This window comes from Alternaria dauci, chromosome 10, assembly GCF_042100115.1.
Source record: "Alternaria dauci strain A2016 chromosome 10, whole genome shotgun sequence".
NCBI lineage: Eukaryota > Fungi > Ascomycota > Dothideomycetes > Pleosporales > Pleosporaceae > Alternaria > Alternaria dauci.
In genome coordinates, this window is record NC_091281.1 from 1,648,633 (window position 1) to 1,675,995 (window position 27,363).

The 27,363-nt window shown below is 50.3% G+C and overlaps 6 protein-coding genes across 6 annotated transcripts; 5 read left to right on the forward strand and 1 right to left on the reverse strand.

Moving 5' to 3' along the window:
• Positions 1 to 178: 178 nt before the first annotated feature.
• ACET3X_009955 (uncharacterized protein) lies at positions 179 to 3,275 on the forward strand (the record flags this gene model as incomplete). Its single annotated transcript, XM_069456127.1, has 5 exons — positions 179 to 575; positions 625 to 974; positions 1,020 to 2,236; positions 2,287 to 3,124; positions 3,171 to 3,275. The coding sequence occupies 5 exons, from the start codon at positions 179 to 181 to the stop codon at positions 3,273 to 3,275; spliced, it is 2,907 nt and encodes a 968-aa protein (XP_069302788.1).
• A 1,190-nt stretch (positions 3,276 to 4,465) lies between these two features.
• ACET3X_009956 (uncharacterized protein) lies at positions 4,466 to 7,331 on the forward strand (the record flags this gene model as incomplete). The annotated part of the gene is made up of 9 exons (XM_069456128.1): positions 4,466 to 4,516; positions 4,567 to 4,642; positions 4,763 to 4,823; positions 4,869 to 5,329; positions 5,380 to 5,578; positions 5,698 to 6,353; positions 6,402 to 6,631; positions 6,699 to 6,712; positions 6,764 to 7,331. The coding sequence occupies 9 exons, from the start codon at positions 4,466 to 4,468 to the stop codon at positions 7,329 to 7,331; spliced, it is 2,316 nt and encodes a 771-aa protein (XP_069302789.1).
• Positions 7,332 to 8,398: 1,067 nt separating this feature from the next.
• On the forward strand, positions 8,399 to 9,406 carry ACET3X_009957 (uncharacterized protein; the record flags this gene model as incomplete). The annotated part of the gene is made up of 1 exon (XM_069456129.1): positions 8,399 to 9,406. The coding sequence occupies one exon, from the start codon at positions 8,399 to 8,401 to the stop codon at positions 9,404 to 9,406; it is 1,008 nt and encodes a 335-aa protein (XP_069302790.1).
• A 3,447-nt stretch (positions 9,407 to 12,853) lies between these two features.
• Positions 12,854 to 16,115, reverse strand: ACET3X_009958 (uncharacterized protein). The gene is made up of 4 exons (XM_069456130.1): positions 15,912 to 16,115; positions 14,495 to 15,816; positions 14,363 to 14,442; positions 12,854 to 14,313 (listed from the first exon to the last, which is right to left on the reverse strand). Exons 2-4 carry the CDS (start codon positions 14,924 to 14,926, stop codon positions 13,143 to 13,145), a joined length of 1,683 nt encoding a protein of 560 aa, XP_069302791.1. The 5' UTR covers positions 14,927 to 15,816; positions 15,912 to 16,115; the 3' UTR covers positions 12,854 to 13,142.
• A 1,648-nt stretch (positions 16,116 to 17,763) lies between these two features.
• ACET3X_009959 (uncharacterized protein) lies at positions 17,764 to 19,072 on the forward strand (the record flags this gene model as incomplete). The annotated part of the gene is made up of 3 exons (XM_069456132.1): positions 17,764 to 18,213; positions 18,265 to 18,351; positions 18,413 to 19,072. The coding sequence occupies exons 1-3, from the start codon at positions 17,806 to 17,808 to the stop codon at positions 19,070 to 19,072; spliced, it is 1,155 nt and encodes a 384-aa protein (XP_069302792.1). The 5' UTR covers positions 17,764 to 17,805.
• A 4,884-nt stretch (positions 19,073 to 23,956) lies between these two features.
• On the forward strand, positions 23,957 to 27,066 carry ACET3X_009960 (uncharacterized protein). The gene is made up of 2 exons (XM_069456133.1): positions 23,957 to 26,601; positions 26,682 to 27,066. The coding sequence occupies exon 1, from the start codon at positions 24,262 to 24,264 to the stop codon at positions 25,672 to 25,674; it is 1,413 nt and encodes a 470-aa protein (XP_069302793.1). The 5' UTR covers positions 23,957 to 24,261; the 3' UTR covers positions 25,675 to 26,601; positions 26,682 to 27,066.
• The last annotated feature ends 297 nt before the right edge of the window (positions 27,067 to 27,363 follow it).

Consider the following 27,363-nt stretch of genomic DNA (forward strand, 5'->3'; position numbering starts at 1 on the left):
TGGAGACTGTACCAATGAAAACGATACCCTGATCAGTTTAGTATCTTGTTCTTGTGGAAGGCACGCGTCACGTGAGCGCTCTCATGCGACTTCCTCTCATCGCAACTCACTTCACTTCCTTTCTTCTCACCTCACCCACGTGTTGTGACCTCCAAAGCCACCATCCTCGATCAAGGCGATGGCGCGCAATCCTACATTCAAGGCTCCGTATCGGCATCGGGGTAGTCGCGGTAGCGCTACCTCTCGTAGCAATCGCAATAGTCAGCCCGGTCGCACGCCCGCCACGAACAGCAGTTCGCGTGCATCGTCTAGTCGCGCCGCTTCCAGTGTGCCCTCTGGACCAAGCAGGCCTCACAGGCAAGTTCAGATTGAGCCATTCCGAGACACTTCCACAGACGCACCTTCGGAAGCTCGTGACGAGGCTGAAGAGAACGATGACACGTTGATCGAGATCGTCATGGCCGTCGATCTGACGCCACGTGGTACGGTCGGATGTTGTTACTACGTCGCACGAGATGAGAAGCTGTACTTCATGGAAGACATCCAGTGTGGAGATGTGGATGTCGTCGAAGCCCGTATGCTCCCCCAGGATAAGCGTTAGGTGGACCACTAACAAAATCATAGTAAGAACTTTCATCGAACCGACCGTGATTCTGGTATCAACAAAGATTGACAACAAGGTGATTGAGCGCGTTGATCCAGAGGCTGGGAATGCCGATTGTGGACGTAGTGACAACGATCAATTTCGCCTTCCATTTCTCTTGGAGGTGAGGCCTCCACACGAGTTCTCTTACGACACTGGAAAAAGCAAGCTCGTCAGTCTCCGCCTGGGCGAGGAACATGGCAATCGCGTCAGGTTCAGGGTTCCCGGAGAGCTTGCGTCCATGGACCACCTGGATGAGGAGGGAACGATGGGTCAACAAGGTCAACAGCTCCGTCTTGCAGGGTGGATTGACCTTGAAAGTCGTTTGACAGTAATATTCCTTCTTTGCAGAAGAATCATCGCTGATATTCAATAGGTTGGCTGCGCCGGAGCACTCATATCGTATCTACAACGTCGACGCGCTGTCGCATACCTTCCTGGTGACCGTGCAGCATACTTGATGTTCCGTATCGCAACTTTGGAAATGTTCAGTCTGCGAGAGACAATGTTCATCAACGCAGACACACTTCACTCTCTGCAAATCATGGGTTCGGAATCGCATCCGCATTCGCACAACAAAGGGCCTACCAAAGCTAGGTCTGGTGAAAAGGAGGGTCTCTCTGTATACGGTCTATTCCACCATTTAGCGCGGACACCACAAGGAAGATTCCTTCTTCGGCAGCAGTTCCTCCGTCCTAGCCTCAATCTCGAAGTTATCAACGAAAGGCTGAGCGCCCTCGCAGTCTTCACTCGCCCGGATAACGATCCTCCATTACAGAATCTCGTACAAAATTTGAAGAATGTTGGTAACATGCGTGTCATGATGGTTAATCTCAGAAAAGGCGTGGGTGGCTCGACAAAAGGAGGCAGAGGCTTCTCCAAAAGTATATGGACATCAATCCGATCTTTTGTGTTCCATGCGCTCAAGATCAAGGATACGCTGCATGATGTTGTCGGTGGAGAGAATTTGGCAATCGGAAACAGAGTGTTCGAGACCTTCGAAGGCTATCATCTGGCTCAAATCGGAAGGAAGATCAGCGAGACCGTCGACTTGAAGAGCTCGGCAGAAGAAGGCCGCACCATCATCATACCAGGGGTTGACGAGGAGCTGGACCAGATGAAGCAAACTTTGGATGGTCTTGATGACTTCCTCAATCGAGTTGCGCTAAAGCTGTCCGAAAAGATGCCTTCTGACATCAGAGCTACGCTGAACGTCATCTACTTTCCGCAGATCGGCTTCCTGTGCACCACCCCCATTGACGAGGTGACGGGAAACGCGGTCTATAAGGGTACTTTTGATAGTCCGTGGGAAAGAATGTTTGCTACCGAAGAGCAAGTCTACTTCAAAACCAGTGAAACGCGAGAAATGGATGATCACTTCGGCGACGTGTACGGTATCATCTCGGATCGCGAGATCGAAATCAGTCATGAGCTCGCTCAGTTCTTGCTGCGATACGAAGAGCTGTTGACAGCCTGTTCGGACATCTGCGGAGAGCTGGACAGCTTGCTGGCTCTAGCACAAGGCGCGAAAATCTACAAGCTATGTCGCCCTCGTATGACACTCGAAAATGTTATACAGATTGAAGGAGGCCGGTGAGTCTGCTACATTCACGCTTGGGGCATTTTTGCTGACTTTGGTTCAGTCATATACTGCAAGAGCTTACTGTACCATCATTCATCGCAAATGATACAAATTTAAGAGGAGGTGAGGGTGACAGAAGCTTCGAAGAAGCCAGTAACAGCTACGATAGCGGTAGTCTAAGTTCCGCCAGATCCGCGACTCGTTCTTCATATGTGCGCGACGACAACCCAAGTATGCTCGTTCTAACTGGGCCTAATTACTCGGGCAAAAGCGTATACCTCAAACAAGTCGCCCTCATCGTATACATGGCGCACATTGGAAGCTTTGTTCCTGCGGACAGCTCAAAGATTGGACTGACGGACAAGATACTATCCAGAGTCACAACACGCGAAACGGTGTCTCGTGGCCAGAGTGCGTTTATGATAGATCTTCAGCAGATATCACTGGCGCTAAGTCTAGCCACACGCCGAAGCTTGCTCATCATTGACGAGTTCGGCAAAGGAACTGAGTCTAGCGACGGAGCTGGTCTAGCATGCGCAGTCATGGAACATCTACTGAGCTTAGGTCCCGAGCGGCCAAAAGTGATCGGTGCTACACATTTCCACGAGATCTTCGAAATGGGCCTACTTAAGCCAAGGCCTGCGCTTGCCTTTAGTCATATGGAAGTGCGCATCGATGCCGATGCTTCGGAAATCAGTGACCAGGTAACGTACCTGTACAACCTCTGCGAGGGCCGTAGTACTTCGAGTCTCGGTACATGCTGTGCGGCTCTGAACGGCATTCCCCCGGAGATTGTTCGACGTGCAGAGAATCTCATACTGCTTTCTATGCGGGGTGAAGATCTTGTAGCTGCCTGTTGCCAGATGCCGGAAGATGAGGCTGCGGAGCTTGAGGAAGCGGTATGTGAATTCTTGCTTCTGAGAGTGTTATCTAATGCGGAACCAGGAGCAAATTGCGAGAGAGTTTCTTGAAGCGGATTTGTATCGGGACCCGAAGAGCACCTTGGCGGATATACTGACTGTCTCTACGACAACGGATTCACGCAGTTAGTGGAGGATGATGTGGTGATAGTATGCGAAGTGTGGGACCAGATCACGTGATATATGGATGATCGTCATTCTCATGGAGCCAATGTCTCAACTTTACTGGCTGACGAGACTGCAATAGCGATGGTGCTTCGTGCAATGTACATGTCAACACGTTCTTCACTCCATTTAACGTCAAGGGGTCAAGAGCATCGGCCAAAGACACGTGCGTTCATCGTAAGATATTTGCGGGCTTCTATACGCTACAACTTGGGGAACACAGCGTGAGGGATGTTGCGTATGCCGTGCGTACACTGGCGCTAGCCCATCCTTCGCGGATTTCAGCCGGGCATCCATTCCCTATTGCTTGCAATCCCGGAGATTCAAACAAAATACCTTCTTTCCAACGATGCACAACAGGGGAGTGAAAGGTTGCATTTCAATGATACTGAAACCTCCGCGGCATCGCTAGATAGGGGGCAGTACGCCGCGGAACTACATGCGTTGATAACATTGACCCCCGGGAGTAGAAGTAGGAGGTCGCCGATGTACAGAAGGATTTGTTGGTGGCTTGACGGGAAAGTCGGCAAACACACTTTCTTCCAATGACGTACGTTGGGAACGAGAAACCGATGAACAAAAGACGCTAATTTACGAGAGATCCAGATTGCAGAAATCTAGTAATTCCACTCTGGTTAGTGTGTCGTTGGTTCATAGATGCACCGGGATCCGGCGGACGCGACGACGCCGCCGTGCGGCTCGGGGAGGCGATAGATGGCTGCATGAGACAACTGATGCTTGAACTGTTGTAGGCCAACTCGTACCCTGATCTTTACAGCATGTCACACCATAGCAGCAACACGGAAAGCCTAGAATCTCGCTAAGTCGTGTCCGCCGGACTCCGGGGATTCGCGGTCGGTCGGGGCGCAAGGGTCTAGAACTGAGTATGGTGCTCGAATAGTGTCAGGGTATCACGTGAGAGATCCCACGTTCTCACCAAGCCCCGCTGATTTGCTAGTTCGAGTGTTTCTTTAATTTACAGTGTACTTTTATTAAGTCAGTAGACGCTGAGAATTCGTCTTCACGTGATACATTGGGCATTCGGCCCGAATAGGGACGATGAGGTCATCAAGTTCTGGAATTGGTCGGTCGTCTCAACGTACACGTGTCCACAGCGTAACTTGGAGATCCTGCTAGCCCTCTACAACCGCAGATATGGAGGGAGATACAGATGAATTGCCTGAAAGGGCTACGGCCAAACGCGCGGTACGATCTGCCATCCCCATGGCGTTACAGCCCTAATGGTTCGCTTGTAGTGTGACTACTGCAGAATCAAAAAGGTTCGATGCGATAGGCAGGTGCCATGCTTGAACTGTAGATTGAACAAGACTAGTAAGTAAAAAAGCTAGCCTGCACTTGGTCTCTGCGATAAGCCGTGTTGTCGGCTAAGCATCCTGATTCGATCCCTGAATTGTATGTCTTAGGCTTCAACGTAGTGACTAACGAGCCAAGTCTGCAGGACCACGGCACTCGCTGAAAAGGGGCACAGGAGGATCCACATCTCTCATGAATAGTACGTTTGTCGAGCTGTCCTCCGGCACATTCCTAACCCGTGCAGCGAGAAGAAGATAGACGGCCTCGACAATCGTCTTATCAATATCGAGGACGCTCTTGCTACCATCGCATCCAAATTAGAAAGCAATTCAACCCCTGCAGGTTCCGTGGAGAGCGGCAGCCAGGCAAGGACGCCACAAAGCCGACTTTTTGACAGTCTTGTCGTTCCAGAGGTACAGAGAGCTGTGCATTTTGAAGGCAAGACCGGAAACAACACACAGTCAGATTATGTCAGAAATCTGCTTGTCCAGGTGGTGGGCGAGACGCCCTCAGTGGGACAAAATGCAGAAGTCAGAGCCGCATTGACAGCACTTGAAGGAATGGTTGCTCAGCACAATCATGACACAGCTTTAACAACGTCCCTCAACCAGCCCTTGCTTGACCGCTCTCTTGCAAGTGTCAACAGTGCAACGATAGGGCAGCCGCCTTGGGAGGTTGTGAAACTTGTGTTGAACAAAGCTTTGAGTCATTCAGCCCATCCAAATCGGCCTTGTATACTGCTGACGTTGTTACAGAAACACCGACCATCATGTTTGCTAACCTCTTTTCCATGGTGAAACTAGAGACATTGTGTGAGATCATCGAGGATGCGTACTTCCACCCAGAAACATGCGGCACTGCTCGTCGCATTATAGCGTATTGTGTACTCTTCAACCTTTTCAGGTGGTTTTCGATAGCACCATGGAGTGGTACTGACAGAAAGACTTTGACAGGGTATGTACAGCTATGCTACCATCTATCTTTCCTCGGGATGACATCACTTACAATTTCCAGGTATGCTCAACAGGGTAAAGCCGCACGGGACTCCACTAGCCCTACGTCCGCTAATATAGGTCACATGCAGCCAAAACGCACTTGGAGATCGCATGGAGTCAACTCGATATGTTTTTCCCAGCAAGCTATGAGAATGCCTTGGCTCTGAATGTGAGTACAGGCTGTGCCATTCAGATGTCCAGGCCTTTGCTTGCCTGGGTTCTAGTTTCCAATGCCGCCGAACTGTGCCAGAATCTAGGCTACCACCGTTTCGAAACGATGAAGTATGACACCAAAGAAGACCAGAGGTTCAAAATGCACATTTTCTGGTTCGTGTGCATGTTTGAGAAGCAATTATCACTGCGCCTAGGCCGTGTGAGCCGGATCCATGACTGGGATGTGTCGTTACCTCTTCATGCTATGAGAGAGACATCGCCCAATGGCTTCGAAGGGGGCAACAAGTTGATATACTGGGTCAAGGTGGCCAAGGTCCAAGGACAGATCTACGAAAAGCTTTACAGTCCAGCCGCGTTCCGCAAACCGTTTGAAGAGAGATCTCGGACCGCAGCTTTTCTCGTGAAAGCGATGAATCAAGCTTGGAGTGAACGAGGACAAGAAGGCATCGTGGACATCAAAAATAACTTGGAACCAAACGAGACCGAAGTTCCGTCCAGGCGCAAGACCACTCAGCCTCAAAGAAGCCCGACGGCTTTGGAAACCGATGAAGATACACAGAGTTGGTCAATCTGGCCGTGAATCGCGACGCTCAGCTAACATGGGTTAGGCTTCTCCAGTCGCATAGAGGACATTTTCTTCCATGCCGATGTTGTAGTGCACTACTCGACATGCGCTCTCATACAACGAGCAACAAGCTTGGACAACAGCACCTATAGCCGGGAATGTCTCGAATCTTCTCGAGCTGCGCTGATAGCACATATGCGGAGTAACGATCAGTTCAACACTGGTGGAAAAACGGAGTTATGGGCAGGATATCTCCACTGGGCGATCCTCCAAGTATGTGCAGCACCGACGAACTGAAATAAAATTCCCCTGCATTTTCAGTAGACTGACATCACTACAGGCTCCACTCACCCCGTAAGATTACTTCTTAATTTGTATGTCAATGCACTAATTGAGTTCAATCAGGTTCATGGTCTTGGTCAGCAATGCAATACAGCAGACTGATCCCACAGACCTCAAGCCTCTCACAGACTTCGTCACAAGCCTCGAATCGTGTCGAGCATTCTCTGTCGGTGCAGAAAAGCTGTACAAGATGTGTCTCCTATTCTTGAAGGTCGCTGGGTTCTACATCCAGGCAAAAGTTCAAGAGCGTCAGAACGTCCAGATGCCAGCGTTCTCCGGCTCGAACCAGAGTTACACCAATGCAGAAAATGCAGGCGGCCCGATAGACCTAGATACCATTGCACAATTCGGTCCGCACCTGAGTGCTCTCGGCTTCGTGTCTGACCCCGCATGGTCGACAGCGGCATACGCGCCGGATCTGACGGCCCAGGCCCAGGGACAGGGCTTCTTTACCCCAGACTTTGAGTTGGATAATGCACTAGGCCATGATGGGTTGGGTATGGGCTACAATGCTGGAGGTGCAGGCCATAATTCGATCCAGGATTGGTTCGCGGGGTCACGGTATCTCAACAATTTTATGGACATGGAGATCGATCTGCCAATGCCGGACTTCAGCGATGCAGGATTGTAATATATGGTATACAGCTTGAAGAACATATCCTCTTACCACTTTGAAAACTAGCTCTTCGAATACATCAGAGGGATTACGCTGACGCAGCTGACAGTCAATAGTGACGTTTGGTCGACGCACACTGAAAGACAGCTGTGCGACGCCGTGTTTGAACGTGAAGATCCCGGTGGAGCCGATGCAGATAACGGTATGTAAGTTGGACATGCCCTCGCACCCTACATAAGCTTGGAATGTATCCAATGAAAAGATTAGGCTGATGCGATCGCGCGCAAGTCCAAGACTGCACATGGCCTTTGGACTGCAATTGGAGCATACATGAAGAGAATCTATAGAGCAGCATATATGACTTCACTGAGAAGAAGTCGCCAAATCACGAATCCAACCGATGCGGTCAGGGCTAACGAGCCAGTGCAAGGGCTAATACGTACGTCTCACAAGTATCAGCATGAAGTGAAGTAGGAGGGTCAGGCACAGCGTGCAGGGCATTGAAAAACGTTGGATTAGAGTTTCCCTGATCCTAGATAGAACCGCTATCTACTCAAGAAGAGTCCTAGTCTAGCTTATGCCAAGTTGACAAGGCATGTACGCGTGTGGCCTTGGGATCCATGCTGACTAGTAACAGTAGTGCCGGAAACTTGGAACATCAGATGTGTAGTCGGGTTCCGGCGGACGCGGACGTGTCCGGCCGCGCGATCTAGCGGCTCACTAGTCCGTAGTTTGGGTGCGTCTAGCTACAAGTGGATTTCGTTTTCCTGTTAGTGGCTTTTTCTCGAACGAAGTAAGACCGAGCAATGCGACTGATGGCCTTGGGTCATGGATGACTGAAGCCAGCTCAGAGAGATTTTTTTCACAAATGCAACGATAGTAATCTGCACTATCTGTAATGACGGGTGGTTACAGCGCACCCTGCTCAGTAGTGGAACAGGTCTGCTGGAATATTTATAAGATAGGTGGAGTGGAAGCGACTTGAGACATCTGCATTCATTCTTTGTCTCTTCTCCCCAACACAACGGCAACTCTACAAATACCTCTTTCATCCTTTGAAGCGCAAGTCCCAGTTGAATATTATGGCTACATTACGACCACACATTGTCGACGCTCTTATCATTGGAGCAGGTCCCGCGGGATTGAACGCCGCCCTGCTTTTCGCACGGACTCGGGCTACAGCGATAGTATTTGACTCGCAAGAATACCGCAACGAGGGAATCAAGCACATGCACACTATCGCTAGCAGAGATCACCACGATCCACATGATTTTCGTCGCACTGCTCGGGAACAAATCGAATCTCGATACGACACTATCTGGTTCCAACAAAGCAAGATCACTCATGCGAATCAAAAGCAAATCGGAGAAGACAAGTACGACGGATTCGAAGTGCGCGACAGTAACGAAAAGACATACCTTGGGAAGAAGCTCATTCTCGCAACGGGATCAAGGGACATCTTACCAGATATCCCAGGGTACAGGGAGAACTGGCCAGAGCACATCTACCAGTGCTTAGCATGCGACGGCTACGAGCAGCGTGGCACTCCCATCGGCTTCCTCGAGTTCAAACATCCTTCTCAGTTGAACCTCGTCATGATGGCTAGAGCATTCGACGACAGGCTCACCATCTTCAGCAATGGCGCTATCGCGGACGACCCTCCTATCCAACGAGCGCTAAAGGTTGCCCGAGCCTTTGGAGCGAAGGTAGACCCCCGCAAGATTGTGCGTTTCATCAACAATGGACCTTCACATGAAGACGGTATAACGATCGAGTTCGAAACAGGTGAGCCAGTGACTCTGGGCTTCCTTGTGCATCGTCCAGGCACTGTGAATAGGTCACAGCATCTGATTGATCAGCTGGGCATTGAGACGGTTGATCCGGCCATGGGTGGGCATATCAAGATCACGAATCCAGCATCGAATGAGACAAGTGTGAGAGGGGTCTTTGCGGCGGGCGATACCATGCTTGTGATGAAGCAGGCGGCGCTAGCAATGGCGGAGGGAATGAGAGCGGCGTCCGGCGCAGGCATACAGATGGGACAGGAAAAGGCGGAGATTGCGCTCAAGCAGTTCGAGTCAAATATCTAGGGAGTATTGAAAATGCTTGGAAGCACGTAGGAAACTGCGGGGCACTTGTGATTCTGTAATAGAGCAAATCTGGGTAACCATTCATGTATACGCCATTCGCCCACTCTTTTTGCACTCTTGGGGAGTAATGTGGCATCTCATCCTGCCAGTCTTGTTATGCTAGATCGGATATCAATCGGGCTCCTCGCAAGCGTGATTGTCGGGCTATTCACACAGCTGGGGTCAAGTGTAGTTCGTGGGGTCCTTAGCGAGTGTTCTAGTGGTAACGCAATGGACGTCATGTTGTTATTTTGCGTGCTGTATACTCGTTTAGGAAGGTGACAGGAACTTGACCGAGGCATTGATAGTTCGGAAAGAAGGCGAGCGCCAGGCGAGGCAGTTGATAGACGGATTCGCTGGCGCAACTTTCAGGACGAAAGTGGTTTATATGTATCTACGTCCAGACTTTACACTGCGCGAATTGATCTAATCGGGTTGCGATTGTTATTGATCCCGTTGGTCTGACCTGCCACTGCATAGGCTCGATCATAACCCTACCACTTTGCCCCTCGGGTTGACCTGGAACCACGCCCCAGCGATACAGGACGCGTGTCGCACCATGGCGCAGAGGGGTATTTGTCATTGGGATCTCTCTCCGCTGCAAGCAGTCTCCGAGTGCGTTGGTGATATGTCACTGTCAAAATGGCAAGCTGGATGAGTTGTTCAGGGATAAACCCTTGTAGGACTCATACAGATGGTGCGCTCTCAACTACTTGAGACCAGTGTCATCCATTAGTCTTGGAAGCAAGGATGCTGTACGGGCATATCGGCCTCTTAGAAGCATGGTGAAAAGGACAATCCTGCTTGTTTGCCGATCGCTATCGGGAGCACAATGGATTATGTGTACAGTAAGATTGTAGGTTGACTGAGTGGCACCCCTATCATTCACTCCAACGATACTGGAAGCAGACAGGTATGAGGCTATCGGACCTCGGGAGGGTCAAACCAAGGCTAAGAGCATTCAATAAGCGAGAGAAGGAGTGTGTGCCAGTTTTGATAGACGAGAACATGTCTCCAGCCAGATTGAGGCATGATGAAGCATGTGGATGCCTGTTCCGTCTCTTACAACATGGTCATCGCCGCTAATCTCACGTGAGCATACGGATTTAACACGGACTTTCGGATTTCTTGTAAACTCTACTACGCTTTGGAAGAGACTCGCGTGCATGCTATTTTCCCATTTTGGCTTATTGGGTAGCAGTACATTATCATGGACTGTTCACGTAGCTAACCCTGCGCCCGCTACGTCAGCAGACTATCAGCATGTGTTATACTCAGCTTCCCACCCACTACCTATTAGAAATGCCTGATCCCTAGTTCTCTCGCCGCGGAAGCTACTTGTACCTTTGCCCTGCTTTCTTCTCACCGATGATGCACCACACCGTTGGATGAGATTTCGCACCACCATCGCACAAGCAGCCACATGGCTCAAAGTGCGGTGACTCTCGTGCTACCACACACACGTTCGAGACGATACTGCAATTTGATGGTGTGTTGAGTGCTTCAAGAGCTGGAACCTTACGGGCGATGTTCGATAAAACCTGCGAGTCAGAAACGAAGTCTTTGCGCGGGCCGCTATGCCGTCATACGGAGTAGCCGACTTCCGGGTCCATGATCAGAGGGCAGAAATAAGTAACATGAGTCAATGTAGTGGAGTGATCGAAGCAGCTAGATTTCCTCGCACAGTTGGCACAGTCAAAAGATTGAACCTCGTGACGAACCATCGATGTTTGCTTCGCCGGGATGCAACCTATTCGAGGACTGGCGGAGTCGCTTCGTTTGACTCCTCAATCCGCCTGTAGCCGTCCATCAGGCTCATTGGCTGCCCATCTTTTTCCATCGTAAAAACATCCTACACATCCGGTTAATCTAATTCAGCCAGTAAGCACCAGCGCATAACGCCTTGCCCAGCCGGTTGTGGCAGGTCCTGCGCTTCTCATGTGCCGAAGTAGGCAGTGTCCGCATCGCTTTGGGGCGTCACCTTGCGAGGCCTCTCATCGAATGATGTGGGGTGCCGGTGTGACGGTCGGTGGGGGGCTGATGTGAGAGGAATGACAACGTAAGTCGACACGCACAGAGTGTGTTGCGTCATCTGTCTTATTCATCGTGGAAGCGATGGGCTGAGCTATCGAAAAAGTGGGCGTCAGGCCCTCTAGTCTGTCCGTAGATGTAGGTACAAGTGGCTATGCATGTGTGGGGCGGCATCGGCCCGCCGCAACAATCCCGTACCGATCACGACCGGCCGGCGAAAGCTTGACGTTGTTACTCCACGACTCCAATCCTTTCGATATGTTTTCCGCTAGATCGCCACCGGACAAGAATCACATACCTTGTCCCATGTTGTCTTCTCATAATATAAAGGGCCACACACTTGCGACATGATAAGCCAGGCCGATAGCTGACCCACCTCAGCACTAGTTTGTCTGCAAGTCTAAGCCACTAGTCCAATCCCCACCCCTACACCGGGTACAGGAACGGCCCCATTGATCCTAGCTTTTCTGTGGTCCACTCAATCACACATGTTCCTGCTCCTGTGATTGGTGAAAGCATGTGAACGTGTGGAAAGGCAGCGGGCTATCTTACGCCTATGTTTAGATGGCGCCTAACCTCCCACGCATCCTGCGGGAACTTGAGGTGGGAGCTGGTGTTCGGCGGGCAGCGCCGGCGGGAAGTTCTCGTGAGGTGGGATGATGCGGTAAGACGTTCAACTGCATTCTTCGAAAATGAGAGAACAGAGTTGCTGGACTGACTGGGGATAGTTCGGAAAATTTTGGCTTAACCATGACTGTTCAACGAGCCAACAGCGTAAATTCTTACTTACCATGACAAACATTCGGACCATGAGCTACCCGTCCAGGCTTGCATTTTTGGCGAACCAACATGCCATGCTGCCAATTCCTCGATCGTCCTCCATGTCGATCCCAATGGTCCTGTCGACCCAAGCGCCCGGCCCAGTAATTCCTAGCAACCAGCAATCAGCATGGCCTGTTTGCGCCCCAAGCGCAGGCTTGGGAGGCGAGCCCGAGATACAGGTACAGGCCGTGTCAGTGAGATGCAGTCAACATACCTGATTTTGCTTATTAAAAAATTTCCTATTGACGGCAATGCCGCTTTACGCCAGCTGTCGATTGAGTGGATGACAATACTGAGTAGATTTGTGTAAATTATTCATTGACCGGCACTGCTGTGCTGAACACTTCTTTGCCGTAGTTTTCGCTGATTAAGAGAGATTCGCAAAGGTGTAATTGCGGGGTGTGGTGCTGAGCGCCAACGGTACGTGGGGCACGAGTAAGATGATGTACACGATACGGAGCTAGACACGGAAACGAGGCTTGTGAAAGGCGGATTGGCATAGCGAATCAGTTGAGGCATACCCCACTGCACATGCTAGTGAGATATTATTCATGGTGGGTAATATATTACACGTGCACCAATAAAGATGCGCTGAGAGAGAATCCTACGACATTACTCGCTATCCGCTCTATTGAGACGCCTAGACCCTTTGAAGAACTGGCAACCTAGAGTGTGTGCCGGCGGTATGAGGATGAGGTGGAGATAAAGGAAGCATGCCTGAGAACGATGCAAAAGAACGAAGATTGCTAGAGCCTTCCCAATAAATATGATGACGGGGTACATGCGTGGGGTTCTATCATCTAATACAAGAGATTACAAACCGTTGACAGTGCGACTATGTAGATCACACTGTATTTACGCGTAAGCAGCTTTGGGTTTGCGTTGCCATCTGGCGCTTGACGTTCTCTGGAGCAGCTGACATGGTGATCCTGAAAGTCTCGCGTACGCGGCTCCTAAGCGACTTCTCCATAGCCACGTAAACGCCGCATTGGATACCTGTCTCGGCGGTGTTGACCGGGTTGCAGTAGCGCTTAGAGAACTTGTCTATGAGCTTCTCCAATCTGCAAAGCTCAGCCAGGATATGATTCGTTCGGTAGGTATGTTCGTGTTCAGAGCTCAAATCGCCGTTGAAGATACGCGGATGGGATAACATATCCATATGAGTCACCGTGGAAAAACATCCGTCCTGCTGAGTAACACCAGCGATTTCTTCATACCAAGATAGTATCTTCATCATCGTCAAATTGATTGTCGCGGAGTAATGAGGGTTCGATGCGCATTCGCAGCTCAAGAGCGTGTAGAGTCTGTCAATCGCCGCTGTGTTCGTCGAAAGTACTGACCCCAATGTAGGGAGACTATCAAGCGAGTCAAACTCCCCAGCAGCGGACTGAGTCTCAGGTGGAGCATACAGACTGCACAGTATCTGGAACGCGAATTGAGTACAATCGTGCCTCATAGGGATATGAGAAATTGGTGGCGTCGGTAGAGGGGAAGCCATCATGGGCGGCGGCGAAACCATTGTCTTCTCTTGCCGTGCGTCGTCTGGTCCTATCACACCGAGGAATTGATGACTAAAAGCTGCTGAGATCTGCGTTTGATCCAATGGAGGCAGCATCTCAGGCTGACTTTGCACGCTGGTGGATCGGACGTGTCCATGGAAAGCCGTGTGTGGTGGAGGATACTGTGGTACGGGAGCAAACAAGTCCGCCTGTTGTGCAAAAAGCATTTGTTCACCGTTGGACCAGGTATTTGAATGTGGACCAATACCTTCAGAGGACCTGGAAGATTGGCTACCCTCGAACCTGTTCCCCAGGAATGCATCCTGATAGTGGTACTCTGGTGTACGAGGACCGAAACAGAGGGGGTCTGTCGGCTCCGGAGAACTCTCATACGTGTATGATGTGGTGCGCGGAAGTAGATCCACTCTGGCTCCAAGGGGTACATAGGAGCCTGCGGGTGACATGTCGCGCTTGATGGATCCGTCGATGTTTCTGTTCTTGCGCGGTTTTCCCAACCTGGATCCATGTGAGTTCGAGTCTCGAGCAAGAAAGAAGTCGAAAATACCTCATAGAAGGTGAGTAATTGCAACAAATGTTCATAGTGCCGCATCGGTGGCATGTTGGCCGAACTTTATCGCACTTCACCTACATTGATGTTAGGAGAAATTATTGATTCACAGATATATGAAGTGCATACCTTGGCACGGGAGCAAGCGTCGCAAGAAGCTCTCATTTTGCGGATTTTCGGCACTCCGTTCAAAGAAGTGGGCATGATGGCGATCTCGTGTCCGGCCATCATGTCATCTATCGGCGGCGATCGTGAATGAAGTGGCGGGAATGCTTGAGTAGAGGCGTGGAACATTGTGTCTATGATTGATGGTGTGACTGTGTGATGAAGCGCAGAAGTAGGCATGAAGAAGGATGTATTATATAGAATGAATGACACAAAAACAGCTCCGTTATGAACTAGGTTGAATCCAGGAATGATCGTACTTGGTATCGTGGTGCAGTGGGCGTATCTGGGCTGCATATGTCTGCCAAGCAGGACTAGGCGTTGAGCTGATATTTGGAAGTGCAGGGGCAGGGAACCCTGCAGCCATTGCGGACGGACGTGCTCTGGATGGCACATGGGGGCTGAAGGCTTACCGGCGAACTTGCATCATGCTCCATTAAGCCTAGCGTGTTGGGTAGGCTGCGAGACCACATGCGCGCATTTTCGTTCACCAGTAACATTGCGGCACTTTCTGTCTCATTGATGATGGGCTGGAAGCCTTGCCGAATAAGTTGTTGGCAAACGTGTGTGGTAATTATGGCGTAGTAGGAGGCTACCAATATCGAGCACAGTCGTTGCTCGAGGGAAGAGATTATACTGGATTCCGTGCCGCATGGTCGGTACACGATGAGGCTTGGTGACCTGCGGCTTCGGTTTGAAGTGAAAAGCTAGCCGCATTAGATGGAGAAATCCACGAGGGCTGCACCAAAGGTCCCATTTGTGAGGTACACTCTATCTGCGTCTTGCAGCGGCGTTGGTTCAGAATCGCAATACCTAGCTTTCTAGTCATCAAGACCCTGTAAATGATATGCAGACAGCTTCCCTGTGCGTGGGGTTTTCCTAGCGCTGACTTGCCTTGTTCGGGCTACCTACACAGAAAGAACGACGCTTATCGGTTTTTGCTACGGCGCGGACTAAGCCTCGCATGCTTGATATAGTGAGGTGACAGTGAGATTCTCGGTGTGTATAGTACACAATAGCGTGTCCAGCAATCGTCGGTACTCCTTAGGGCTGAACGTGTTGTAGGACAGTAGCCCACCGCCGTTGAGCCATTAGAAAAGCGACAGACATGGCTCGTAGCATGGGTCAGATGCTGCAGAAAATCCAAAGCGCCTGCTTTGATTGGGCCTACTCTTTAGCACTGTACGACCATTAGATATGGTCGGGAACAGACGTTGGCCGGAGCTGGGCTGATGCGGGCCGATCATAGATCGCAAGGCTCGCTTGTGCACTCCGCAGCCGTCCATCTCGCGGAATCTTAGTCTCGAGGTTTCCAGCTTTGTGCAACGATTTTGTCGAGAAATGAGACGCAAGGAGGCATTGCAAGATGAGTACTGCTTACCTGGGTACGCTCAGCCTCAGGCACAAACCAAGGCAAGCGAAAGAGCAAGCCACACCTGCTGTCACGTCAGGACTGCGATACAGGCAGTGCGGCAGCGACAGCCGCATCGGCGAGTACATCGACCCCATGCAGAGAGTTTTCGATCATTGACTACCACGAGAAGGAGGGGCGGAAAATCGCTTGTCGTAAGTGCGCAGTGTTGGGGCGCAGACGTAGGTGAAGGTGGGCGAACCGGAGGATCAGGGACGGCACTGGGAAATAACCGCCCGCACTAACTTGATTGGTGCGTAGTGCGGGGTCACATTGGTTGTCACTCTACCCCCCTATTTCGACGGCAAGCGTGCGCCACATGACCTGGAAACGTTCGCAATCCACAGTACGTTCCAAAATGTAAAGTTCAATCACTTGGATACAAGGAAGGCATTCGACCTGTGCATAACCAACCCTGGAATACCGAGCCTAGGACAAGGCGCACCCCGACTCCAGATCGCTTAATATTTGACTCCCCAGGGATCATGATTCTCAGACTTGAAACACAGGATGCCCTCCGACGTAGTATGCACGATGATGGCGAAATCGCGAAGCTCCTACATGTTACTATCACGCGCTGCGCAAAGTGGCCGGTAGCGCACGATCCTACACCACACGACCAGCTATTGAATCCTAGGCTTCACCCCGGACAAGGGCATAGTGACATGCTGGAATGAAGACATGCTCGAAGTTGAGTTCAGTGGCTGCGAGGTCGGAAAGCGAAGAAATTAATGGGAACGTGGTGCGCCGTTTAACGTCTTGGGTTGGACAGCGACATGAGCAGGACTGCCGCATGCGACCGCAATTCAGACCGTGTATCACAACCACCGGACTTCTTTCTACTTGAGCTTGGATTGCGCTATCTTCCTACCCGACACCACTGTTCGCTGGTATACTAGCCACGGGTGCAGCAACTACTGTTCTGCCGACCAGACGCTGGCGTCGTATTCGATCATCCACTGCACGTACTCATCGCCCGCAGTTGCCCATCCTTTCACGCCCTCATGGAGCACGAGACTCTCCATCTGCTCATCTCCTTGATTCGCTATATGGTCGGCGAACCAACCTGCGGCACGGGTGCCACGTCCCTTCGAAGAAGCTGTATTGCGATAATGCTTAGCGCTGCTTAAAGTGTAGTGGCTGTCGCGCAGGAGTGGCCTTACAGCAGTACCAGATTATCTTGCTTTGACCTGCCTCTTTGAAGAGCGCATATAGAGTGGGTATCGTGGGGTACAAGCTCTGCGCAGGAAGGTTGATGGCACCGCGAATAGTGCCACCCTGTCTCAACTGATTAGCTTGACAATAAGGTGCGTAAGTGAAGATTAACGCAACCTCGTAGTCATTACGACGCAAGTCTACAAGAACAAAATTCCTGCTGGAAGTATCCGCACTTTGCTTCAGCATGTTCAGGACTTCTTCTCGGCGGATGGGGTTAGGCGTGCTTCTGGGCGCTGGGTACGCAGCATGCCATGGCGAGGGTGGAATACTGGTCGTGGTGGACGTGGCCATTTTTCGAAATCTTGTCGAGGATTTGCAAGCAACTTCAATTTTTCGCAGCATTTGAAAGCGGCTGTGGATCTAGAGATCTCTCCACGTGCTGGCGTTGAGATGTTTGGTATGTCACTGGTGGGCAATGATTGGCCCAAATCTCAGGTCAAGGCTAGCCCTTCCAACGTATACTTTTGCCTTGCGTCTTCTCTGGTATGTCACTGCTGGAACATGATTGGACGAATTCTAATCGATATGCCATTGCCGTTTACAACGAAATACATAAAATGTAGATGCCATGTACTCAGTATCAGTATTTTCGCTCATCAACAATTACAATTTCAGGTTACCTAGCTATCACAAAAGCACAAGGACCATGTCTCAACCATCAGCTCCGGCGCCGCAGCCCAATCCTACTCAAACTTTCTCATCCGACAAAGACACCGACGAAGAGAGTCTTCAACTCGAAGAACAAGCAGTGCCCAACGTCTCAGTGATCAGAGGGCTAGGATTCCTCGATCGTTTCCTCGCGCTCTGGATTCTCCTCGCTATGGCGGTCGGCATTCTTCTCGGTAACTTCGTCAAAGAAGTTGGACCAGCACTCCAAAAGGGCAAATTCGTTGGGGTATCCATACCTATTGCCTTGGGCCTACTAGTCATGATGTATCCTATCTTGTGCAAGGTGCGCTACGAGACTTTACACCGTCTTTTCCGCACTCGCGCGCTCTGGGTACAGATTGCCTTCAGTATCGTCATGAACTGGATCGTCGCTCCATTACTTATGGTAATTATCCATCCTCATATTCCATGTTGGTGATAGACTAACCCTGGCTAGCTCGGTCTTGCGTGGGCCTTTCTTCCAGACCAAAGCGACCTGCGAACAGGATTGGTGTTGGTTGGGTTGGCACGATGCATTGCAATGGTATGCTTGTTCATGTCCTGAAGCCACATTTCCTGTTTTCTTTACTAAAACATGCTTTCAGGTCCTAATTTGGAACGGGCTCGCCGGCGGCGACGATGAATACTGCGCCATATTAGTAGCAGTCAACTCCATTCTCCAGATGATACTCTACGCACCCCTCGCTATCCTCTTCGTTAAGGTCATCAGTCGCGAAACCGGCACCGTCGTCGTCTCCTACGAAACAGTTGCCACAAGCGTCGCCGTATTCCTTGGTATACCACTTGGCGCTGCGATTCTGACACGCCTTTCGCTTCGCAAGCTGGCAGGTGCGCAGTGGTATGAGCAAGTCTTTCTCAAGTGGCTCGCGCCTTGGTCTCTCATCGGTCTTCTTTACACCATCCTCGTACTCTTCGCCTCCCAAGGACGACAGGTTGTTCACCAAATCGTCTCCGTCGTTCGAACCGCTGCACCCCTGATTGTATACTTCATCGTCATCTTCTTCTTTACACTCTTCGTCTGCAACAAGCTCGGATATGGATACAAGTTGGGTGCAACACAGAGTTTCACAGCTGCGAGCAACAACTTTGAGCTTGCTATCGCTGTGGCTGTCGCGACATATGGCCCTAACAGTGACCAGGCACTTGCCGCCACAGTAGGACCTCTCATTGAAGTTCCTGTGCTGATCGGCTTGGTGTATCTGGTGAAGTGGATGGGTAAGAGGTGGGCGTGGAAGAAGGTCTAGTTGACGATGAATCTTGTCGTTTCCATGTATGATCTGACTAAATCATACCTTTTCTTGTACATATCGCTTCAACCATACGCTCAGCAATTGAGCCGTGTGGAACTGTATAATTATCCTACTCTTCCTGAGCTCTTACGCACACACGCACACACATTGCTTCTTTCTAGCAAACTTTACTGCCTATAGCATGCAACAATTGATGTTAGTTGACGAAGTTTGGAACGCCAGATTAGCTTTACGAAAGCAGTTGAGCGCGCCATCAGAAGAAAGACTAAAGTAGTCGCCGACTAAGCTCATTTATGGCTAGCGCGAGCACGTTTCGGAGCTAAGACCAATCTCGATTTCTCCACGGAGATTCATCCTCGCGACCCTGCCTCTCATAGGTTATGCAACCCACCGTCCACGAGGGGCAACGTATCATATGACAACACTTCACGAGTCCTCCGACAATTTACAGGGTGATTTAGCGCTCGATGACGTAGATACCCGGCCCTCAGTGCCTGTCGCGAAAAGAGCCTGCGACGCCTGTAAGCGTCGCAAAGTCAGAGTAAGGCATTGCAGATAACACGAGATGGTGCGTCCTCAAGACTTCGCTGACATCGTCAGTGCGATGCACTCTCTACGCCATGTGCGAACTGTCGGATATCACGCCTCGAGTGCGTTTACAACATAGTACCTCAGAAAAGAGGACCAAAGCGCAAGCGGAACGTTACTACGCAGCCAACGTTCAGAGTTTCAGATGGCGCAGCTATGCGACAAGCAAGTGCGACGGCCCAACAAAGTGATGCGCGTCCGAGCAGTACGACCTTGAGGACGTATAGCTTGCAAACTTCACTTACAAGTACTTCTCCATCAATAGCGAGAAGCCTGCGGCCCTCGTGCCAAACATTTCAACAGCTCGACCTTACGCTGCACAGCATCGCAGACCAATGTGTTACCCTGTACATGAATTACCTCTTTCCTCTATCGCCCACTGTTCACGAACCGTCAATTCGTGCCATGGTACCCTTGTTGCTGGGTAATGATAATGAGGACATGGCTGCATTACGCAGTCGTACACTTTTAACAGCATTATGTGCTATCACTGCTTTCACGATACCTGTCTCGGTTTTACCAATGCGAGAGCAAATCGGACGCCAGTTTCTTACTGCGTCGAGAGAGACGCTCAAGTCGCATGAAGATTATGGTTGGTAGAGCAATCCATACCCCACGCATAGGATATGGGCTGACTTGGCACTGTTCTTGAAGACATTGAGCATCCCGATTACATCTCTTTGGTCACCAGATTCTATCTTTTCCACGCCCTACATGCCGTCGGCAAGCCGCGTGTTTCTTGGCATGTGCTTGGAGAGGCTATACGCTTCGCACAAGAGATGCGACTCTACGATGAGGCCTCCTACCAGAATCTCGACCCGCTTGAGGAGCGTCTTCTCAGAAGTATATTCTGGCAAATTCACACCGCTGATAGGTGCTCGGCAATCCTGAACGGGCGTCCAATCTCGCTTCACCGGGCGTGTCTAGGGGTTAAAGTTACCACGTTGTACTGGCGTGGGTCATTGTCCGATGTGCCTTTACTGGATTATTCGAGCACCCCGAACGCTCTAGATATAGAGAGCGTGGTCATTCAGGGATATGACCTCTGCCAGGACATATGGACGAAAGCGTCGAGCATCATCATAAAATTTGACTCCTTGGAAATCTGGAACGAAGGCGTCGAGGATCGTTCTGCATTGGTCGGTCCGTCTCACGAAGTTGTCATCACCGACTACCTCGACTTTATCGCCATGATTGATCACTGCCGGTTTGACATCAAGGTACCAGAGACAATAGATCCCGACTCGCCAACATCGACGCGGATCCAACGAGCCTTCGACATCCAAAGAACAAACCTATGTGTGACGTACTATTGTTTGAAGATGGTTCTACTACAAAGGTTCTATGAAACAGGAATATCCGAACATCTCGGTGTTAGTGGAACTTCATGCTCGCTTGCGTTGAGGAGACTGGACATCGCGAGTGACATGGTCAGGGTACTATCAGAAGTTTCCATCGAGTCTCTTCAGCTAAATGGGGAGCCATGTGTATGTCAAGTTATGTGTCTTCATGTATATCTGCTGACAGCTTTGAAGATAGAGAAGATTCGAAGGATCGGAGTGACTCTCCTCGAACTCATTCAGCAAAGTCATAATTTAGCCCTAACGGAACGCGCAAAGTCATTGTTCTTCACTCTTCTAGATGTCCTTTCGAGACTGGATTCTCGCGTCTCCGAGGAGCTGGATGTCAACCGTGGGTTTTGAGTGGGCTGCTTCGCAATGGCTACAATCGTCGTCACTGAAGATGAGGAGTTATAGTTCGGTATCATTTTCTAAAAAAAAACAAGTAAGTGACGGGAAGAGCGTATACACGGCTGTTCTCCAATGAGATAGCGGACATGTTAATAATGTTATGGGTAGAACTTGGAAAGCGAACATGTCCTGCTGGGTCAAGCAACGGGAAACGTATTGAAAGCCCCAGTGCTCCGCGATCATACTTGCCACGATTATGATTCATAATCCGGACAGGTTCCCATAATGAAGCGTTGCTACCGGGTTTTGCTAGAAGCACCATCTGCTGAGAATGTCACGACCTTAATTTCGCACTTCGAGTTCTTGATATTTCTTGTCGACATCCGTTTTGAACATCGTACCTAGCTCCAGATAGGTACGATCCTTTATCTCAGGCAAGTAAAAGCATAGACAGATGGATACAGGTACTGAAGGAATGGAGAAGACGAAAGCGATCTTTGTGCCGAGATTCGCGTCACCGCGGTTGATCAAGATAGGGATGGGCGGGATTACTAGACAGACTGCGACCGTGGTTGACATGACGTTGATTGCATATATTCTCTGTCGTAGTCAAACAGTTGAAATAAAAGATCCCAGAAAGACGCGAAGCCAACGACGGCTAGAAGAGCGGTACAATTTTTCTCGAGTGTTTCAAGACTGTCAATGAGAAGAAGCAAGCAAGTGACCGTAATCGACGAAGAACTGGGAACTGATGTTGCAGATCAACTGAGTCGCATAACGGATTTGCACCATACCACTAGATCTTTGACACCCGTCTTTGTGAGGGACCACCTTAATTACGCTGGTAAATGGGTATAGTATACCCAGCTGTGGGTTGGGGTTGGGTTAGAGTGGTAGGAGCGTGGGTATAAGGTTAGGTTATAGGTAAGCTATAATTATATGTGATAGTCCCCTACAAAGAGGTAGGTATACTTAGGTATACTATACCTAACCCTAACCCGCGCTTTGACTACCCTAACCTAACCTATACCCGCCTCTAGCGCTAATTTTATGGGTTAGAGGTTGTGGTTGGGTTGGGGTCTGGCAAATCCAACCTAACCCTGACCTAACCCTGACCCATTTACCAGCGTAACCTTAATCATATTATCGTCTCTGCGTCCGAATCTCCATGCCTCATGATTCTACATACGGCCTTGAATGAGATCGGCGCCCACGAGTTGCTGCACAGTGCATACAAGACACACCACCATGATGCGCCGCAAGTCCATATACTTGAAGTATTTGAGGTACAACGCACTTTCGAATTGAAATTTGCGCTCCCTATCCACCGCCGCCTTTGGCATCGCGATTGCGGTGGTAATATGATTATCTGGGTTATTGAACTCACAGAGCGCGACCATAGCTTTCCACTCTTCTATAGAGGATGAATTATGGAAGTGATTCAAGATCAAAAATCGTGCCTGACACAGCCGTCAACACTGAGGGTAGCAACTGCGTGATGATCGGCATGCACTATCCACCCCACCATAGTCAACTAGCGGGCAGGACTACTGGCCGATGACGAGCATGGTTTTCTGGAGAAGGGTCCGCGATGTTATTAAGCCACAAAGTAAGCTCAGTCAACTCACCGCTCAGCTCCAGCATGTTCCTCTCAGATCATGGGGTGCGATCTCCGCAATGTATAACTGCTGCACAAAACTCAGACGGTGCAGATTCAGTAGACCGCAAAAACCACCTTGCGGCGACCAATCTCGTCTGCGAAAGAGAGCCAGCAGCAAATGCAGCCACGAATATGCCAATTGTCGTAGCAGCTTATGACACCTGCTCATCACGTGCGCTCATTCTAATGACAATAATGGATGTCTCTTGGCTAAATCGATCGAGAAATGCAGACATCGCATTGACGTTGCAAATGAGAGCAGGTACAGACATAAAACCAAGAGGAACGTGGAAGACGAGCGGGCCGAACTCACAGCGGTCAGATGGACCATGACTGCTAAAATGTGGTCGAAAAATATTCGCTTCTGCTACCAACGATCCAGGGACCCTGGGCTCTCATGATTAGTTTGGTACTCTTAGGCATCTAAACAGCGGACAATCTTTTCTGTCAACTACGTATGATTGCGCAATACTAGTACGATTAGAGGGCCAGAGGCAGACGGCTCGTAAACTAAATAATAGACTTAGACTAATACCATGCCATCACTGATGCGGTACTAATAACAAACGCGGGGAAGGATGCTTGTCAACCTCGTGGCATAGTCTGGGATAGACTGTAATTCTCCACGGCGAATTGTCAATGCCTCGAATCATGGGCATTTGCTACCAAGGACATGGCAACGGCGCCAAAACTGGATTTGCGGACAAGGAAAGAGACTCCGTGTCGTGTGATTGGCCAGCCGTGCGGGCCTCCACGCCACAGCAGGTTAGCGGCTTCAAGTTTCTCCGCGGCGAAACAGAACCGCAATACGCTTTACGCAAATTTCCCCATGGAGTAATTAAGCAGGAGAACAACGTCGGAGCGATGGAGACCGACTATAGTCGGCTCGAGCTACATTGCTCGACCCGATCCAGGTCGTTTCGCCGTCTCTTCAGCTCCTCGACCTTCGTCCGATCCATCGCACGCAGGAAAATCCAGAAACCATGTTCAACAATCCTATAATACCTGGATTTGCGCCAGACCCATCTGTCGTTCATGTCGACGGCATCTATTATCTTGCGACATCCTCCTTTCATTTGTTCCCCGGCATTCCGATCTACGCGTCCACAAATTTGAAAGACTGGAAGCACATCGGTTCGTCTGCTTCTTCGCACTGTACTGGCATGAGCATTGGCTGAGGCTTCCAAGGGAATGCAATCAACAGATCAACGCAACTCGATCTGCACAATGCGACTACAGCTGCGATGCCACTCGACGATGGCGACGTCATGGTAGCATCTGGAGGATTAATCGCACCCACAATTCGACATCACAACGGCACTTTCTACGTCGCCTGCACAAACTGCTACCACGGAAAGGACAACTGGCAAACCGACAACTTTCTAATAACAACCGACGATGTCTGGTCGGACAACTGGAGCGACGCGATCCCATTCAATTTCCACGGCATTCATCCTTCCCTTTTTTTCGATGATGATGGCCGCGCGTATATCCAGGGCTCGTGGATGATGGATCACATGAAACAGCCAGGTCGCACGATCAAGCAGTTTGAAATTGACGTCAGAAGCGGATCCGCACTATCTGAAACGCGTGAAATCTGGGGCGGCTTCGCCAAACAAGATACCGAGGGTCCACACATCTACAAAAAGGATGGGTGGTACTATCTACTAGTGGCTGAAGGCGGAACTTTCGAACATCACATGCTGTCCATGGCACGCTCAAGAGATATATGGGGACCATATGAATCGTGTCCACATAATCCCATCATGACTGCAGACGGCAGGAATGAATACGTGCAGAATATCGGCCACGGCGAGATCTTTCAAGATATGAACGGGGATTGGTGGGCAACAGTTTTGGGTGTACAAGGCGACCAGAACAAAGCACCAATGGGTCGCGAAACCTTTCTTACGACTGTAGAATGGCCAAAAGATGAATGGCCTGTCATCGAGCAGCCACAGATGTCGTTCAGCATACCGCGCACAGTACAAATGGGGTTTGCTGCGGCCCAATTGATCAAGAAATCGCGATTACTAAACCCCCACCTGGATGATTTATACCTGCATAGGCCACTAGGGAGTCCCTACAAGAAGTCCGGCTCAATAGCGCTCACACCACATACTTCGACACTCTCCGCCGCGTCAGCGCCCCTCGCTCTACTGGCTCGTCGCCAACGAAGCGTGAACGCGATCGCTGCAACGACTGTGCTCCTCGACAATGATGCCACCCATTCAAACGCAATAGGCGGACTAACCGTATACAAAGATCCCCTGCGCCACGCTAGCATTTCCGTCGCCCTATCCACTCGTCTCATCCATGTCCACTTTGTCGATGCGTCCAAAGACTACGAGTACACAGCATCGTACCCAGAGCCCGTCTTTCGTTCATCCACAGCCGTGGACCTCCGCATCATCGCTTCCGAAGAGCGTTACGCACTTGAATTCCGCGACCCCGACCACGATCGGCGATGGAAGCAAGTCGACATGGTGGACACGAGTATGCTGAGTGCACGGGACTTCACCGGCACAGTCATGGGTATTTTTGCACTCAGGGACCGCAATGCGAGTCCGAGTAATAGCCCGCGTGATGACTGTGACAGTGGAAGTGACGTAGCGGACCAAAAGGTCACATTCCGCAACTTTGAAGTCAGAGGTTAGCAGGATGTGTTACCGATATTCGTTCGAGCGATTGTGCGCGGCGCATGTACGGCGCACAGCATTTCTAGCCCATTGCCACCGATGACAGATCAGACCAGGAAGCCTCGAAACCAAACGACCATCGCGTTCACAGTTATGAATAGCCTCAGCTATGGAAAGCTTCGGTGACTTTGATGGTCTGACTTTAGGGGGAGCGGGCCTACGCTAACACGACTACAAACTATATTTCGCCGTCGTTTGAAGCGTCTTACGTCCATCATGATATTCTCAACTTGAGTGCACCGCCGGAACCAAGCTTCTTTCATTGAAGCTAGCGTCTCGAAATCAGCCCTGTGGCAAGCTTAAAAACGTGGACAGACCTCGACCTGGTCACGACTCTATCGAAAGCTGCATCTCTCGATGTGCGCAACGTGCCAAGGATTACACATAACCACCGTGATTATACCGACAACAATATGTGATGCGCAGATCGCGAGGATCTGCGCCTCTCTCGTTGACCCATCTTGGAAAAGATCATGCGGCTCAAATTCGTGTATTCTACTGAGATTATACCGACAACAAGACGACCGTACTCAAATCAGGCACGCACAATACGGACACAGCAAATATATATAAGACATCGACATTTGTCATCGGCATCTCACAGTAAAGACATTATTCCCATCTCCAGCACCGCTTTCTACCACGATCCAAACACCAAATATGGTTTCCTTCAACATCATCACACTCGCGGCCGCTTGTGCCATTCTTGCATCTCCTGTCTTCGCTACGCCCACGCCGTAAAGCAGTTGTACCTGGACTGAAGTAACCATAGACCAGATTACTTGTGTACTGCCAGATAAGACATGCCCCACTGGTCAAACTGTAGGGCGCATCAGACAAGTCGGCGGAAAAAAGGATGCGAAATGCGGGTATCGCGAGATCTCTGTAAGTCTCGACTTCCTTCTAATTACTCCATGTGTACTACAAACGTATCTGGATTCTACTTACTAACGTGGGATTTCTAGTGGCAATGCTGCTCGTAAACATAAGAAATGCCGACATTCGATAGCGGATGAAAGGGTGTGTTATAGTCCAAAGCTTGGGACCGATCCATCGTCACATCGTGGGAGCATATCGTGCACGACCGTACTTCTTCATTCGCGATTGCCCTTTATCTTCTAAGGGGAGGATCGCCTTTCGATTTCCTCGAGACCTGATTGGTATGGCAATAGTCGTTGGGCTGTGCTTAGGGAACGTTTGGATCGTTGTATAACATTAATTTGTTTCGCTGGAGCTGGTTCAGGTCACCGCTGTACCGAACCTTTCAGCGTGGTATCGTGGTTCTCGTCAAATCCGATGCCTTCCTCCATCTTCTGTATCTGCTTCAAATCACCATATTTAGCACACAGCAAAATTATCTTTTTTTAGAAAAGTAACTTTGTCAGCACGCGATTCGTGTCAGTCAAACTCTAAAACGACGCACTCGGCAAGTGAACTTTGTACGGCATTACGTCGTCGTTGGCAATGGAAGCCAAGCGGGGATAATTTCCCCTTTACGCACGCGCCCCACTTGGCTTGCCCATCAGCCGGAATGACTCTCTTGATGCCGCACTAACAGCAAGGATACCCTATCAACGTGGCAAGGCCGTTGGGCAAAAGCGATCTGTGCACTGTTCTTTTTTTTGTCCAAGACTAAGCATCCAGGTC

Coding starts and splice junctions, on each gene's coding strand:
- ACET3X_009958 (XM_069456130.1), bottom strand. CDS start 14,926: ATGTGCCATCCAGAGCACGTCCGTCCGCAATGGCTGCAGGGTTCCCTG. Junction 14,443..14,494: donor ACGCTTGCTCCCGTGCCAAG/GTATGCACTTCA, acceptor ACATCAATGTAG/GTGAAGTGCGATAAAGTTCG. Junction 14,314..14,362: donor AATTACTCACCTTCTATGAG/GTATTTTCGACT, acceptor ACATGGATCCAG/GTTGGGAAAACCGCGCAAGA.
- ACET3X_009960 (XM_069456133.1), top strand. CDS start 24,262: ATGCCACTCGACGATGGCGACGTCATGGTAGCATCTGGAGGATTAATC.